The following is an 18,669-nucleotide window of genomic DNA, read 5'->3' as shown; positions in this document are numbered from 1 at the left end:
TGGAAGCAAGAGCTACAATCAAGCATTTGTGATAACTGGCAATGAGTCTTTCCCATCACTATGGAGGAATTATGGCCCACTCTTCTTTGCAGAATTGTTTTAATTCAACCACACTGGAGGGCTTTCCTGCATGAATGGCCTGTTTAACGTCATACAGAAACATCTCAATTGGATTAAAGTCTGAACTTTGATTAGATCACTGCTAAACCTAATTTTGTGGTGGCAGTGGTGGAGGGGTTTAGCCATTCAGAGATGGACTTGCTGGTGTGCTTTGGATCACTATCCTGCTGCATAACCCAAGTTATGCAGGGAATGAACTGATACCTAATTTCTTCCAGGATTTTCTGGTAGAGGGCAGAATTCATGGCTCTATCAATCGCGACAAGTCTTCCATTTCCTGAAGCGACAAAGCAGCCCCAGACCATCAGACTATGACGTTCTTTTTATAAAATGCTGCGTTAGTTTTACACCAGATGCAAAAAGACTCAAAGCTTCCAAAAAGTTTAGCTTTTGTCTCATCAGTCCACAGAATCATTTCCCACATGTTTTTGGTAAATGTGAGATGAGCATTTGCGTTATTTTAAGTCAGCAGTGGTTTTCTCTTTAAACTCTCCCATGGATGCCATTTTTGCCCAGTCTTTTTCTCACTGTTGAATCATGAACGTTGACCTTAACTGAGACAAGTGAAGCTTGCAGTTCTTTAGATGTTGTTCTGGGTTCTTTTGTGACCTCCTGGATGAGTCATCGATGCGCTCTTGGAGTAATTTTGGTAGGCCGGCCACTCCTCGGAAGGTTCACCACTGCTTTAATTTTTCTCCATTTTTGGATAATGACTCTCACTGTGGTTCGCTGGAGTCCCAAAGTCTCCGAAATTGCTTTGTAACCATTTCCAGACTGATAGATGTCAGTGAATTTATTTCTCAGCTGTTTCTTTAGATCATGACATGATATGTTTCTTTTTCAGGCCTGGGTGTTGTTAATGACATGGAACTTAGCTAAGCAAAAACATGGTTAATCACAGTTAATTCATGATTTATCAAAGAGGGACAATTACTTGCTTGCATAGAGGCAGATTGGTTTCTCCTTTATAAATGAAAGCATCATTTAAAATCTGCATTTTGCATTTACTCCAGTTATCTTTGTCTAATATCAAAATTTGTTTGATGATGTGAAATGTGTGATAAATATGCATAAAAATAACAACTAAGGTAGGGCTGTTCTGACAAAACCAAATTCACAAATTTTAATAGCTGGACTTTGTTTCATTAATAGTTAAGAGTCAATTATTTATTAATAAAAATGTCATCTCCAGTTGAAAACTATTTTAACTATTGTAACTATTTTAAAATGTTAAATATTTTGAAATTATCTACAAAGCCTAAATGGATTTAAGTTAGACTGGAGAATAAACAAAGTATACAGTATATTATCCCAAAGCTGTTTCATGCTAAGCGTATTTGGCTTCTTGAATTCGACCCATCAGCATTGGATGAATCAGAATGAAGAGGTAGGCCTTATCTTTCAATAGCACAGCAAGATTGAAAAGTAAACACAGATTCTCTTGCAATCAGTATCTGAAAGACAAGACGCTCCAGCTTTAGCTGTTAGCCTGTGTCTGCAGGTTCCCTGATATCAACAAAGAGCCCGCTGCAGCTCTGCACTGTCTCTGTTGTTGTGGGCGATTGGAATGGACATTTGTACTCTGCTGAAGGACCGTAAACAAGATTTTCAGCATAGCACCAGCCTGGCCAGGTTGACAGGGTGGTCTTATCTGATCTCAAACCAGAGAAAGGCAATAGGACAGACCAGGACAGCTCAGTTTGAGACGCTGATAAGAAGATGCCAGGAGAAAATGGAAAGGAGAAACAGACAGCTTCCAAGATGAACATTTTCACAATTTAACACCTTATAACACATTTACACATCTTTTTGATATTTGCTATGTTTTTGTCTGCTTCAGGTTTATTTGGCTGAGTGTGACCCTTCGTTCAAATAAAATAAAATAAAAACCAATCAAATCAATATGTAGTGTAAAAGCAACTTACCTTGTCCTTGCCCTGCTTCTCATCTTGATATACATTCCACTGCTCTCCATCATTACTGAAAGCGACTTTATATGAGCCAACAAACTGGACATGGCCGAAGTCTTTCGCTCCCTGGGTGATGATACCTGTCACCTTGGTTGGCACAAGCAAGTCCACCTGAGAGGAGCAAAGCCCAAGGAGGGATGGGAGCAGAGAGAAGGAGAGACAAAACCAGAATGATAAATTCGATTGCTCAACAAACTCAGGTAGCAAAGTGTCAGATATGCTAAGTTTTCAGGATTAAGTCAGCATTTTTCCTTTCGATTTTATCTGAGGATTTACTGAATAAAGACACCGGGCGCCAGTCAAGTCAGTTTCAATTATTCACAGAATATTGAACAACAAGGCTAAGTCCACAATCTCGCCTCAGCAAAACAGAAATTGCATGCTGCAGCAGCTTCTGAGACCCACACTGCTCCATTTGGGTTAATTTTTAATAGGTTCTCATTTGTTGCAAACAATTTACTGCGCAAGGGTTCCAGGCAGTAAATACACAAACTGTTACATTTATAGGCTTTTTAATGTTCACTTATGCTTTATTATATTGAAAAGTACATAACACTGTTGGGCTGAAACAAAAAATGAAGTTAAGAAGAATCTCAGGATACAGGCTACACTTTGAACCAAGGAGATGATAATCAAGCTTTTTGGGGTGAGATTTTACCACCATGATAATTATGTTAAATAAATAAATAAATAGTTTGTTTTCTCTCAGGAATCAGTGGGTGTGTAATGTGAGACCCCTTTAACACAATGAAAACCTGAAAACTCTGTCGAACAGCAGAAAAAGGTTTATTGTTCTTGTTATTTAACATGCAATTCACACATTTTTTTTTTTATAAAAAGAAAATTTTATTTTTCCATCTTCCAAAGTTAAATGAGGACATTTTATATTAGATAAACAGCAAACTAACATAATAACAACACTGCGTAGGTGATATCAAAGAAGCTGCTTTAGGCTGATCCCCCTTTACACAAAATAGCTCAAATTTAACAGTAAAGCTGTTCTACTTAGCACATACATCAACGTGGCACCAATTTGCTATGAACAGAGGATGAAATACCGGGTTCAACTTGACATTTTGCTGTGCCATAGATAGTTGCAAAATTTAGAGGCGCAGCGAGCGCATGAGAGAAATGTAAGAATGCAGAGTTGTTTCTTTTGCTGAATATGCTGTACACCAAGACAAGACAACCATGAATCACACTAATTGGCCTGGTCACAGGCCAACTTATACTGTGTCACACTGTTCTGATAAACAAAAAAAAAAACAATGGCCCCCTCATAGATTAAACAAATAAGCAAACAAACTAGCGCATGAGGTATGGTTTAGTTTCACTCCGTATCCTGGTTTTGACACGTTGCAGAACCCTGCAGTGCAGCTTGGCACATCACAAAACACTTTCCAGTTGACTGCATTATCTGTTGTGACGAGTTAGGAAAAAAAAAAAACCCTCTCTCTCTCTCACACACACACACATGCAAACACACACAAAAATGCAGGACACCGGAGGCTGACAGGTAGTTTGCAAAACCTAAGCCTTAATGACAAGCCAAAGGAATATAAAAATTCCGGAAGGTTGTTCAACAAAGTTCAGAGAAAACAAGTAAACCGAAAGCTAAATTTGCAAGGAACACAATAAAAAACCACTAGTGTCAAAATAGACGAATGCAGCTTAGGATTACACACAAAGGCTGACACAACCAACAAGGGAGTGGACTGTAAATGCACAGAAAACTATCAGGTAAGCAAGATGCAAATGAAGGAAAAAAAAACCAAACAACAGACAAAAAGAAAGTTTGGTAAAATAAAACTGAAAGAAATGACATGAATACGCAGAGGGGGGAAAGTTAGCTCTAAAGAAAGAGCAGGGAAGTGATCTTACAAAATCAAAATTACAATTAAACCCCAAACCCTGACAGTTTTGTCTTAGCGTTAATGCAAATGAGATGACAGCAAATCTTAGTACTGGGTATTACAGAGGCTTTAAATGATGACACTGTGCTGTGTGCTATGCTACATAAGCAGACACAGGTTTGGATTACAGTAAATAAGTTTTTGTCTCCTTCCCTGTTTCTCAGTTTTTTGTTTCATTTGTTTGATCTTCAAACAAATTTTAATTACTAAAGTTTAATTGATAGTTGTGTGATGTGGCTGCTTGAGATCTGACGAGGATGGATCACCCTTATGTTGTGGTCTGGCTAACCCTAGACGGGCCATAACAATAATGTTTTCCCTTTGCAAATGAAATCATCACTTAAAACCTGAACCTTGTATTTACTCTGGTTATCTTTGTCCAATATTCACATGTGTTTGACGATCTGAAACATTTAAGTGTAACAAAAATGTAAAAAAACAAAAAAATCAGGAAGGGGGCAAATAGTTTTTTATGGCACCGAAGGTCCAAGGTAAAGGCTAGGGCTGTTCGATATAACGATATATATCGGATGACAATATAAAAACGTCTATCGTTTCATTTTACGTTATTGTTTGTTTCGTGGTGTCGCAAAGTAAACTGTTTACGGCAATAGTTTTTCATCGTTTTGATGGTCACTGTAGTGGCTATATTAATTTCTTAAAGTTCTCTCTTTCTCTTATATTTTATATAACCACACTACGGACGGACAAGCGCCTGTTTTTATGCGTTGTCATTAGCAACAACACGGTAACACCATCGCGTGTCCGCTTGTTTATGTTCCACATAAACCTTTCACAATAAAGCTCAAGATCCTGTTGAGATTTTTCAAAATAAACTGAATCATGTGAAAGAGCAGATTATTTACGGATGAGAAGTAAAAAAGCTGCCAGGTGCTAAAAAATAAACCTTAGACTCAAACGTTAGAACAGGTTTTTCCCCGCAGCACGCCGTGTAATAAATACTCACAAAGAAAACGGCGGCCGTTACAACTTGTGTCTAAAAATGTATCGTTTCATGCATCTGTTAAAACACTCGACTCCAGCTACATGACGTGCAGCTGGAAACACTTCCCGCAAGTCGAGCTGCCCGAGATTCACAGAATTTACAGAAAATGTTACATTTTTGTGATTTATATCGTTATCGGGACGATAGAATTCTTATATCAGGATATGAGATTTTGGTCATATCGCACAGCCCTAGTAAAGGCCACACTATCTCTAAAGGGATTACCTCGGCCAACATATGTGAGATGATAAGCTATTGAAAGCAGAACAAAGGTTTGGGAGTGGGACATTTATTTCACTGAATACCTGAAGCACAGGTATGCAACTAGCGAATACAGTAGCGTGCTATGGATGCATTATCTAATTGTTGTGAAAGCTCTATTCGTTAAATTCCACTTCCAAATGAATTTTGTCAACACCTCGTTTTTTTTATGCACCACAGTTCTCATTGCTGTTTCTAAGAGAAGCTGTGGAAGTGTTGTGGAATATTTGCCTGTGATGTATACCTTTAAAAAAAACACCCAACTGTGTTATAATGAAAATAATGTCACGCCACCTCCTGAATAAAGGGTCCAGAAAGAAATGGTGGCAGACCTAGCTCGGTTGATTCAGAGGGGCATGGCATTGTGAGGCTTTGATTATGCTGCAGTTGCAAAACATTGAGGTAATCTTGTTCTACCCGAGCATTCAAGTCTGCCACCAAACAAAGGCATGCTTAAAGGGGAACCAGTAATTGCTGTCACAGGTAGCGGTCAAAAAATACAGCCGCCCCTAGCGTCGCCGCCTCTCAACGCTTTGATGGCCCAAACTGCATTAGGGAGCGAGATAAGCTTGTTAAAGCACGGCCTCTCCTCCAGCCCCCACCTTCTGTTCTTTCCTCCATCACGCTCTCAACCCCCGTTCTCTCCTCCACAAGCTTTTAACCCAGACAAACTAGGAGCGTGTGAAGTCTTTGTAGCAATCTCTGAATGCTTGTGGCATACAATTTACAGAGAAGTGAAACACGAGAATCTATTTTAGGATTTGGCTTTCTGAGTCTGAGATTACAAAATTAGATTCATCTCATGTCTAAGCTCTCAGTATTACCAGAACCATGAGCCGCAGAGGCAAAAGGGAGACAGGGTCAATTACTTATTTGTACTTTGTCTTTGATGGCTTTGTGCAAAGTGGAAATGTTTGTACACTTCTGTCAGAGAAACACTTATCTCTCCCGCTCATTATGAGTTGGTATTTAAATGTCCTGTTTGTATTGAAATGGTTTTGCCACTGCAGGATAAAGAAGATTAATGCAGCGAGAGGAAAGCTTAATAAGGAGCCGAATACGTCCCGCTTTTCTATATTATGAATACAGTACGTGCACATATACAGCAACCTGCTAACAGTCTTCGTCCAGCTGTGCTGATTTAACTGTATGCAGCGAAGACTCGTTTAATCTTTGCAGCCTAAGGGAGGTGTTGTGTCTTTGTGTATACTGTATATTTACAGGGCAGAATTCAGAATTCAACTCACAGTCATGAGGCGGATAGTGCTACGGCCCATGAACCCCACAACAGGGCAGCTATCATTAAAGCTTAAAGATGCAACAAGAACATTAAAAAGTGCTTTTCTGTCTACAGGAAGTTTCCACATACCTGTAGGAGGTTTGTTTACTTACTCATGAAAACTTAAACAATGCACTGTATGCTTCATGTGATCACGCTGAATGTGAACATCTTGTCATATTACTACAACTCAGTTGGTAGCATGATAAAATAGCACATGGCCTGGTAAGGAGACCAGGGCGTATTACAGGCATAATAACAGTCAAAATTGCACTGGGGCAGTCAGTCCTGCATATGTTAATTGGTAATGTTAATGGCTCTCATTGCTAATGAAACTTAGCATTAAATTGAATTTGTTATCACTGTTTTAGGCGTGTGTTGTTTGATTTTAATCTCACCTTTAAGAAAGAAAGACCACCATCCAATGTACGATTTATGTCACAGCTACCCTGAATTACGAGTATTGGCAATTACCAAAACCCTTTTTTTCATGTTTTTGTAATGGTTAATCCACCAGTATGTGCAAGCGCTGAAATCGAAAAGAGATTTTTAATGCTAAAATCTAATTATTAAAATACAGGAGACAGAGCTGGTGGTGTTAAGATTTTAGTTGGGAGTAGGGATGTTCCTGGTGACTAATTTCTTAGTCACAAGGGGAAAAAACTGACTGAGTAGTTTAAAACCACGAAACACTGAGTTAAATTTGAGAACCGTTTAATGGAAAATGTCAAAAACTAATAACAAAGGTATTTTAAACTATTTGTCACATTCTTCAATAATGCTGCTTAACTGTGGAAAAGGAGGAAAAGAGGAAGACCTCAGAGGTGGTTCATGGATGTAGAGAAGGAGGACATGCAGAGGGTTGGTGTGACAGAGGAGGATGCTAGAGAAAGAGGCAGTCGAAAGAATATGACTATAAACACAATACTGTAAAAAACATAAAAGACGCCTTACAAATCTGACAATTACACTCGTCAGTCATCTGCAATTGTACAGTTTTTATCACTGGATGTTTGATGTATTTTTGTAAGAATTCAATCCAAACAAAGCCACCTAATGTCACAGTGTACCTTTTTGTGGACTGATATACATTGGACTGAGTAATCACAGCAGACAGTTGAACCACTGTGGATGTTTGTAGACTGTTCCTGCTGTTTGCTGATGCGAAGTCAAATAAGGGAGCCATTACACAGAGAAATGGCCCATTTGCATTGAGTTATGTATGAGTTATCAGAGAGGCAGCTGGTGACATGTAATACCGCAAAACAGCATAACATGCCAAATGGCAAACACTTTTATATACTGGTTCAAACCACCTGTCTCCAAAAAAAGATCTTTAATCCAAAAAGCACACATGAAATTACAAAAAAAAAATGAGGGATGAGACTGCAGGCAGACAATTTCCAGACAGATGGTTCAGTGAGTACAGCACCTCTTTACTGAGTGCAAAAATGAGCCTGTTTGTGTTATGATACCTTTCTAAGCTTAAAGATGTGCCACTGCACACAGAGGTGAGCTGGCTAAGCCTATTTCATAAAATGAACCACTGGTCTGAGTCTCGCTGAGCTTACGAAGTGGTTTTTTTTCTCTGTATGACAGCACATTGTCCCAGTACCATGAAAGTGAAAATGATAGCATAAAAAAAATAAATTGCAACATATTTACGGCTTTACAAATCACCTTTAAATTTCTGAAATGTGAATATCATATATTAGATATATTTGTTTATTACTGTAAAAATGTCAGTATATAAAACCAACATGAGAAAAAGTTTTATTGTAAATAAAACAGAAATGCATGACATACCCTCACGCAGGATTAGTGACTGCCTTGGGTGACAAATACACAGTATATATCTGGGGAAGTGTTAGCTTGTCCATAAATGTACACTTCATTGTTAGGTGATTTGTTTGATAAAATACTGTTGTCACTAACTCTAATCAGCTCAGATTATATTGTTGTATTATATAATTTAAGGGAACAATAACTCACCTAATGTTACACCTCTGTTTATGTTACCTAAGGAGGTCTCCTGCTCCACGAGTGAATTATGACTCATTCTCTTCCCGTTCCTCCTCGTGGATGCGCACAAACCCACGCACCAGCGCTCAATCAACTTCACTTTTTCCTTGTGATGTTGTTTTCTACTCCACAGTGCAGTACAAATGATCACTTTTTGTGTTTCGGTTACCATCTGTCTTACGCAGCCATGTTATATAGAATTTCAAGTCTACAAGCTAACAAGCTCCATGCATTAGCACGCAGACCGAGATGTGCGTACTCCTACAAATTTCAGTATGGCTCGTGCACACACACACTCACAGATAGTGGATCCTCCTTTCTTACACCTTTTGTGACCGGGGTGGTGGGATGTCAGAAGGTATAAATGGCTGCTGAGTTCTCACACACTGAAAGGAAGGTTTGCAGGCAGTTTGAAGCTGCCCTGGAGCATTTAGCATACAAAAGTCAATGTCACAGAGGGAAAGCATAACAGGCTGGTCAGTGTGGCTGTGACCGTTCACACTTGGGCGTAAACATTTTTTCTTTTTTAATTTGACTGGACTATATTGATTTCAAAAGTTCTAAATGTCAAAATAAGAATCAAATGCAATCGCCTGAAAGAAAAATCTTCATGTGCCGTGTGTCTTTGTCGCAGAGAGTCAGCTGGTTGGCTGGTCAAAGCACATCTTACAGCCAAAATGAGAGGGAAGCAGTAACTCACAGTGAATTGCAAACACACAAATTTGAAAGGCAAACAGTTATACATGCCATGAACATTGCATGCATTAAACATCCTCCCCTGCACTCTTCTCACTCCTTTCTCTCTCATCTTCCTGGCAGCGCACTCGAATGAAGCAATGCTGCATGTAACTGAATTTAAATTCTTTGTTGCTAAAAATAAATAATTTTGTTTGTACATCTTATCTAGTGACACCAGCAGTATCATTTCCATTTATCCGGTGAATGCTAATGTTGCTAAAGTTAGCATTTCAGCATGTCTGGTAAGCCTTGATCGTGTTAATTTAAGTCAATTTTAATTGCTACGGTGCCAAACATCGCTGGCATTTCACATTCAGGGAGTAGGGGTCCTTGCGTTTTTTCCCTGGTATTTTCCCAAACTTGAATAAGCAATTTTTGGTAGCAAAAAGAAAAAAATAGATGAAAACAAAAGGCGAATTAGAAATCTCCCAGACATGACAAGTTCTGGCTGTCAAACTTCAACCTTTACCCTCAATTGAACCTCCAAATGTGGACTTGGACTCTATCAGCCAAACCTGACAGAATGGCAGCATGAGAAGTTTTATCCATAAATGTATGCATATTAGATACATAATAAATCAGAGCGCTAGACCAGTATATCGGTAGGGTGGATGTATTGGCTAAAATAAGCTGTTTGCTGATATTTCAGCATCAGAATTTATAACAGGAGATAAATGAACAGTTCAAAAGTAAAGAAGAGACACTTCTCATTTCTTCATATTACTCGTCATCTTTAAAGTGATGTTGAACAAATGTTTTCCAGACTTTCTGATGTTCTTTCTTTAATTGTGCCTGGCCATTTTATGAGGAATGTACTTTAGTGGGGTTAAGTTTACTGGTGATTCTAAATTGCCCATAGGTGCGAATGGTTGCCTGTCTCTGTGTGTTAGCCCTGCGACAGACGGGTCCAGGGTCTACCTCGCCTCTCGCCCTATGACAGCTGGGGTAGGCTACAGCCTCCACGTAACCCTGATAAGGGTAAGTGGAAGAGAATGGATGGATCTTTAGGCACTTTGTTACTAGGAGCCTTTCACAAAAATGGATAATTTGATCAATTCAGTTTTATTTATATAGCGCCAAATCATAAAAACAATTGTCTTAAAGAGGCAGCTGTATAAGGTAAAGAAAAAAGAAAAGAGTGTAAGGGAGAAAAACCAACAACAATACAAAGAAAACAGAGAAAAGCAGTGTGGGACAGAAAATGGAGCATAAGAAAGCCAACATCCAAAGAAGAGCTTTGGATTATGGACAAGAAGCCTGCAGAACTATTCCTAAAGACTACTTAAAGAAATTACTAGAAAACTGCCTAAGAGAGTTCAGGCTCTGTTGAAGAATAAAGGTGCTCATACCAAATATTGACTTTTAATCTTGTTAGAATTGTGCAAACTCTGATGGTACAAATATCCAGGCTATACCAAACTTGCTTTGTATTATGGGCCTCAGGTTAGGAAGTTACTCCAGATGTCTAAGGAATGGTCCTTCATATTCCTCATATCATTTTATTTTCCACTTTATTTCCTTATTAAAAAATATTTTTTAAGGTTTTAGAACATTGCACTGCATTTTTTCCCCCCATTTTCCTAGAATAATACACAGAAATGAGGGGTGGCTAAAGACTTTTTCACAGTACCGTATCCTATAGCCATAATTTATTAAAATACTGGTGGTGGTCAACGGTACCCCTCAGCTTCCTGGTAGATACACTTACGTTACTAATTTCAAAACGCTAAGTGACTTTCTTCTCGAGTTACCGCATCTACAAGATTTTAGAAAATCTGACCTTTGACCTCAACGTTGAGGTTAAGGTCACTGAGATTCTAACTCTTCCGAGATTTTTAGTAGCTACACCTATGGTATCAACTTGAAAGTCTTACTCGTTCTTGAGTTATTGCATTCACAAACTTGGGTGTTCATGTTGCCCGCCTGCCTGGCAGGGTGATGGAAATATCGCATCAGCCTTTTACAGAGTAAAAACTATTTGATAAATTAGTAGTGAAATATGACCATCCGCCTTACAGTCACAGCTTGAAACAAAAAAACCTGCAAGGTCAGCTTTTTTTTAGACCTCATTTATCCAATCCACAACTTAAAAGCACAGCTCCATGCTTTAAAGGAGAAAGTGCATATTCAGATTATTAAATGATTATTTAATTTGCATTCTTTGCTCTAAAGCAAAGTCAGACTTTAATCAAAGCAACCGGCTTAGAGCACAAGCACTGCTATTTGAAAAGGCCTCTTTCAGAAAACTTGGAGCACATACTGTAGCCATAAAACAGATGGAGCCTCACTTCAGCATGTCAAGTTAAGTCTAAATGGTTGCACCGATGCAGGGAATTGGTCATGGCAAAAGGAACAGGAAAGAAATCAACCATGGTCATCTGGATCATTTAGAGCTATTACGGCACGGAGAACATCATCTGTAGCCAGATGCTTCCCATGTCAGAATGAGTGAAGTGTGGGAGTCGGATCCACACGCGTAAAAAATGGTCTTGATGGTGCACTAGTAAGGGACTTGGGGAATTTCACACTCTGTTTAATGCTCACTGTGGCTAGACATCTGATGGACACTTACTCACAGCGAAAAATCTAAAGCATTCTGTCTCCTTGTGTGATCTTGACTGAACTCAAATCTGTAACTCACTCTGGTGGGAAGAGAACTCCTTACTGTTGAAATATTAAGCAGGCGTAATAAATGTAAAATGATTTAATAACCTAAAGAAAGGTTTTCCATTTTATCGCTGATTACTCTTTCTGGAGGTAGTGCAAATGAGGTTGCAGTTTAAAAAATAAATGTTTACTCCGAGTGCTGCACTTATATCTCATCATACCACTTTATCCGCTTCCTTCTCCTCTTTCTCACATGGTATATGAAATATTCATATCAAATTCTCACACATATGGACATATATAAACACACAGTGCACAAAATGGAAGAGAAGGAAGTGGAGGACATCGTAAGCAATAAAAAGAGGAAGTGATGAAATTAAAAACCACATTTATGGACGTAAGTGCATACTGCAGTATCATATCTACACAGCCACAGCTTGGCTTCAGACTATTCTAAATTCATCATGATACTCTAGCATGTAGCAGTCCTCCTTAAATTCAGTCCATACTCTCCTGAGTGGATATCATGTCTGATTTAAGTGTACAGATGTGAGTAGCGGATGCCCCTGTGTGCCAAGAGATGGCTTCCAGACACGATGAAACCACAAGATACACATGCAAAACACAGCGAATCTCTGCTGCACCGATTTAAGATCTGGCACCTTCACTTCTGACAATTCCTGCAGAACCACGGCACGCTCTGCTGCCGACTCATGAATCAATCATCCCGGGATAAAACAGACAAATGCATCCTGCGTTAGGTCAGAAGGAATGAGAGAAACAGAGGAAGAAAGAGAGAGAGGATGTGGTGCTGAAGGATAAGATGGCTTCCTTTGATAATAAGAACAAATGAGTTATTTTACACAGATTTTAGACCTGGACATTTAAGGACGTGGTGGGAGGGAGGAAACGCTAAAAAGAACACAACCAAATGAATCAGAGAAGCAGATGGATTTACCATCCCTTCTATAACTTTATTTGGAAGGTAATTGAATCAGCACACTAGCTGCAGGGAACCTGAATAAAATAGAGCCAAGAAAGAGTCGTATTGGACAGGGTGGAAGTGAGGCTCGGACGATAACGCTTCCACTGAATTTACATCGGGCATGTTTTCGGCTAGTGTGCAAATTGTTTTTGAGTTCATGGATAATGGTGTCAAAATAACAGAATTCGCAACATATGTGAAAAAAATGTTTTATTTTTGAATCAACAGTTACTTTTTATGTCTATTCAGATTATATTATAGTTGGGTAGCCAGCAGTTAGATATGCAGTAGCAGATGTGTCCCATCTGACATGCTTTTTCTACTGAAGTCTGATAAGAGCCCAGAGCGATTCCATTTAATATTCAACAAAAAAAACAAACAAAAAAACTTCCCCACTTGTAAAATCATTCACGCACCGCCCGTAGCTACACGGTGCAAATTTCAATTTGCCTTTCTGCAACTGAGATGGCACGTCAGCGCTGGCAGTGGGATTTGGAGCAGCGGTCATCTGTTAACATGGCTTTCAAAGTCAGAACCAGCAGGCAGTGCTGCAGCCCAAGCTTAGGCAAGCATGACTAACAAATAAAACTAAGCAAAATAAATATTTACGCAGAAAAAGGATTGGCTAATATTATGTTGGATAAAATCCATATCGACAAGCGTGGATGCAGCCTGGCAGATCACTGTTCATAGAGTCCATGGTTATGTGCTTCTCAGCGGCATCTGAAACAGAAACCGATCGGAGATGTTTTCCCTGTAGCAGTCGCTTTCTTCAATTAGTTCAGAAAGAAAACTTAGCTACAGGCGGCGCTCCTATCGATTCGGTTTTGTATTTAGTGCGGTAGGACAAATAACGATAAAAAGCTGCACAGCCGGGGAAAAATAAAGAATGTGATTAGAATGCTGAATAGTCCGATCTGCAGGGACAAGTGCCTTTATCTAGTTTCAACCAGATCAATATGACAGTAATAAAAAAAAAATGCTGGATTAAGAGGACACCACGTTTGTGCTGCCTAATATTTGTTGCAAAAAAAATCTTCCACTGCAGAGGGGATCATACTTGAAGGACAGAGAAGACAGCGACTCACCCTTTAAAGTTCCCAGTGAATTCTTACTGTCTCATGCAAGTATTTGCAACAAAGTGCTGGTCTTTTGTTCTTGAAATAAAGACATGATCATTGCCATGCTAGACAATAAGAATCCCTCTTAAATCCTTTCATGCCACAATGCCTTTGCTCTCTCAGTGGCAGCTTTTCTGTTTTGTTTTTTTTTTCTTTCCTTTTTTTATTTTTTAGAAAGGACACACTTCATCTTTGCTGCATAAACACTCAAGAAGAGATGAGAGTTTCAATGGGACAAATTAAAGCCATTCTCCTCTGTGGATGGATGAGACAAACACCCAGCTAATTCTGTTGATTAAAAGAAATAGAGTTTGCAGTCAGCAGCGCTGTATTTGAAGCAGCAATTTGATTAGGAAGCTGCGCTCGGCAAAATTGGTGAAATGATAATACCCGGTTTGATTATATCAAATGCAGGCTCACAGGCACTGAGCAGGACTCAATCTTGCATCACATTTACTTATTGTGCGCTCTTGTCTTTGACCCACATGAGAAAAAGTGTGAAGTGTCAACGTGTAAAATGCTTTATGAACGAACACTGTGGGTGATTTTCTTCAACAGTATATTAATTAATGCACTTTATTACAAGTGCATTTAGAATTGCACTATAAATTACACTCTCAGAGGTTTAAAAATTGATGAATGCTTTTAAAGAGTAAATAAAAAATTGCAGGATTATAATCAGTAAGTACTATATCTGAAATTAATTTACTGACTTTAATGTAATTTTTCAGCTCCTATTACAAAATTCTCTCTAATGAAACAACAGATATCCGCAGATGTGTTTGTGTGTTTATTTAGACTTTAGAGATGCACTGATGCTGTCAAATGAGGTAAGTGCAGTGCCTTTTTTTGGTGGGATATCACGCGCCTTTTTTGAGATATCATTTTAATTCCTTAGTTTATAAATACAACATTACCAACTGCGACATTGACCTTTACTGAGGTTAACCTGTCTGTGAGAGTGGGTGAGATAAAGTGACCTAAATGACAACATAACAACATTTATTTGATCTTATTTACCACTGTTTGTTAGGAAATGCAACCCATTAAAAAGTTACACTTTCTGGTAAAAATCATGAATACTGCTTTTAGCAAAATGTTTTTTTAATCTAAATATTTGCTTACTGAGTGTCCTGAGTGCCCTTAATCATCTATCCATCTATCCATTTGAACAAGTCACCATTCTGTCTCAGGGCGTACACAGAAAGGCAACCACTCATGCTCACATTCACATCTATGGCCAATTGAGAGTCACCGGTTAACCCAACATGCATGTCTATGGACTGTGGGAGAAGCTGCAGTACCTGGATAGAATACGCAAACCCAGGGCCTCGTTGCTGTGAAGCAATGATGCTGTCTGCCACACCACTGCCCCTGTAATAATCAACCACCCACAGCAAGCAGGGTTACTATGACTGAACACTGAGAACATTAACGAAACCGAGAGTGGTTCATGAATCTCAAGATGAGGATAAGGCGAGAAGAAGAACATCTGAGTAACAGCTGAGCAACAGACTGTTCATCCCATTTAAACGTTGGCTTGTATCTATCTGAAGTGCTGCTTGTACTGTGCCTAGCCCCAACACGACAAGACTAATCTCTCACATTCATCCTGCTGGGAGTCTCCTCCGGTACTGTATAACCACTGCCATTCCTTTTTGGTGCTGATAGACTTTGGATTCCAGACGTGCTTCATATTAAGAGCATTGGACCATGAATTAAATATATCCACTTGCCTCAGATGAACAGTGCTTAGTGGCTTTTACGCTTCTCTCTCTGGAAATCTTACTTGCTTAAAAGGCATTAATACTGTACGAAATGCCTTAAGTATGCTAAGGTAGTATTGCCATTGTCTCCATGACATTGAGGGATCCTTTAAACTTTTGAAGTGTTTCTTAAATATGCAAATCACAAAGAGGTACTCAATAGAGTGAAAAGTATTTTTTTTCCATTAAAAAACATAGCAGTATAACCGGATCACTAACCCCTGCTACAATATGACTTTAAGGTCCACGAATTAAAGCAATGCTCATTTAAATCGAGAAGACTTCAGATAAAAAGCTCAGCTAACCTGCTTCTTTTCATGCCGGTAATGTCTTCTTCTTCCTAGGCCAGGACTGCTCTTTCAACATGGATCATTTCTTGTGATTTAAACAAGGAAATGGTCAAAACCACCAATTACTGCTATCAACAACCATATACAAAGTACTGAGTGTCTGCAGGGAGTCAAACTGTTCACATAGCCTGGTATTTATTTTTATACTGATAATAGATAAAAATATAAACCAGAACTTGACGATGCAATCTGCTGTCCTACTGTCTCGCTATTTTCAAGGTGGCAGACTGGAACTTTGTCAAAGCCAAAAAGCTGGAGAGGGAAAACTATCTCCTGGCTGGCCTTCATCATTTTTAGTGAGCATTGACTACACAGACTCATTTAGCCAATGTCAAGAAATAAATGGCTGCAACCCAATTCTGTCATATACCTATAGTGCTTTATGATAATTTCCAACTTCCCAAACCTCCTGTACTGATAGTATCAATCCAAATTCTTAGGATCAACAGAGAAGATGAGAGTGCAATAGCTTTTTTTTTTTTAACTGATACTTGATTTCTGCACATAATATTGGAATTGAAGAAATGTGTGCTTGTAAACTAGTGCTACCTTGATCTCAGCTCTCTTTGGCAGTTCTTTAACTTGTTACCCCATCTTTGTTTGTAATCGCCCAATGTGTTTTCTCCTCGGTCCCATGTGCTCCAACAGAGAGGCACCTCTCCCCGCCATGAGTAAGCAGTACTTCACCTGCTGCACTTTCAATATTTACCTCATCAGCATCTTCCTAAGTAAACCCGCACTATCATAGTTCACACTAATTATGTGTGCTCTGCTCTGCATGTTAGTTTATGGTTGCTCATTTTTCTTTCTTTTTTTTTTACGATCCTGCAACATCAATGCTCTTCATTCAATAAGCCCGTGTTACAAACTAAACAGTGATAATATCTGGGCAAATCTGTCTAATACAGAGTAAACAGATGGATTGGTGTGATTTACTTACAGAAACCACAGAAACTCCGAAGCACTGATGCTGTGTTTGAATCCATAAATGCTAATGCTAGACTCTAGGTTTAGATGTAAATAATAATATCAGACGCAGGCCTATGGTTTTCTTTGGTTTTTTTATTTTTGATGATTGCTCACAAGACTAAGGAAAAAAGTTTTTCTTCTTGTTTTTGTTTCCACTAAAACAAAAACCTTGCAATGATTAGCTTTGTTGAGGTTGAATCTCCATTAATAGCATTACTTCATGTATCTGATGCCTGCATCTTATTTTCATTTTTATTCTTAAAATTTACAGCAATAGGAAAATGAAAAGGATTTCCATTTATTGTAAATAACTACTTGTGGTCCACCTGCAGTTTTTTCACAGCCCACCAGTGAGCTGTGACCCATGCTTTCGGAGTAGTTGGTCAAGCACATGATGACTCATCAGTGTAAAAAGGATATGATGTTACAGCTGCTACAACACCACTGCATTAGAGAAACAGTGCATATATTAGCAACAACCACTGTTTGCCGAGTAAACCATTAGCGCCATTATTAAAAAGAGAGTTACTGTACTTCTTTCAAAGTTTTCACACAAACCTCGCTCACTCTGCATCATCAGAGGCAGAGGTGATTATCAGGGTGCCACAGCCGCACACCACACATATTCATCATTTTAAGGAGATAATTGGGTGTGAAAACCATGGAGACGGGGGATAACAAATGAACCACAGACCGGAATTGCGTTCATAACTTGTTTTGTAACCTTTGCTGATATAAATCTAACAAGTTGCAAATTAAGTGATGCATTTTGTGCTATCTATGTCTACACAAGGCCATGCTTACAAAACACTATAGATTAGTGTATTACATGTTTCACTAATGTACTGTATGGTTACATTTAATGATTTACTTGAGCCCATTGCAATGTAGTTACCCAATATTAGGAATAATCTAAGAAAAAGTTGCAATTCCTTTGTAGAAGAGTTTTACATTCCTGTTTAAATTCCTGAAGGTTCTGTGACTTCTTCTAAGTGCAAAGGCATGTCAATACCAATACTGCAGCTGAGTGCCAACAAATAACCAACATTCAAATAGCAAGAAAATGTAAAACCTCCTCAGTGCTGACAGAGATACAAATGGAGAATTCAAAACTCTTGGCAAGTCATTTGTTAACCGCAACCAAATTAAATATGAGGGAAGAGACAATCCCACTTCATTCCAGCCTTGTGTACTTGTTTGTCTGGGGCTTCTTTATCATAATCCACCATAAAAACTCTCCACAGTCCCGAGCAGTGCTTGTCAGAAAATTTGCAGTACACTTGTTGCTTTAACAGAACAGTTATGAAACTGAAAAGTAGCAACTGTCTCTCTATCACGTTCTCTCTGCAACGTGGACATGTTAATGTGCATAATTAACTAATCAGCTTATGCCAGCTCGAAACATTTGGCAGCCTCGTCTGACAGCTTCAGCTCCTCTCTTGAAAACATCTTGAAATTTTCTGGTTTAGTCTCCCCGTGTGTAATTTTATCCCCTGTCAGAACAGAATAGCTTCAACTTGGAAGGTGACCAAAAGGTCCAGCTCTTGGTGATTTTTTTTTCT

At 38.8% G+C, this 18,669-nt stretch overlaps 1 protein-coding gene across 3 annotated transcripts in view; it reads right to left on the bottom strand.

The window, feature by feature from the left end:
* The window catches only part of edil3a (EGF like and discoidin domains 3a), a 125,232-nt gene that overhangs the window by 15,280 nt on the left and 91,283 nt on the right, over positions 1–18,669 (bottom strand). For all 3 annotated transcript variants that reach the window (XM_084947239.1, XM_084947240.1, XM_084947237.1), the window contains one exon: positions 2,046–2,201. In XM_084947239.1, the coding sequence (XP_084803365.1) occupies positions 2,046–2,201 (156 nt within the window). The remainder of the gene's footprint in view (positions 1–2,045; positions 2,202–18,669) is intronic.

Source organism: Perissodus microlepis, chromosome 12 (assembly GCF_051167445.1).
Source record: "Perissodus microlepis isolate ML-2025 ecotype Zambia chromosome 12, ASM5116744v1, whole genome shotgun sequence".
Taxonomy (NCBI): Eukaryota; Metazoa; Chordata; class Actinopteri; order Cichliformes; family Cichlidae; genus Perissodus; species Perissodus microlepis.
This window is presented reverse-complemented; position numbering and strand designations above follow the sequence as displayed.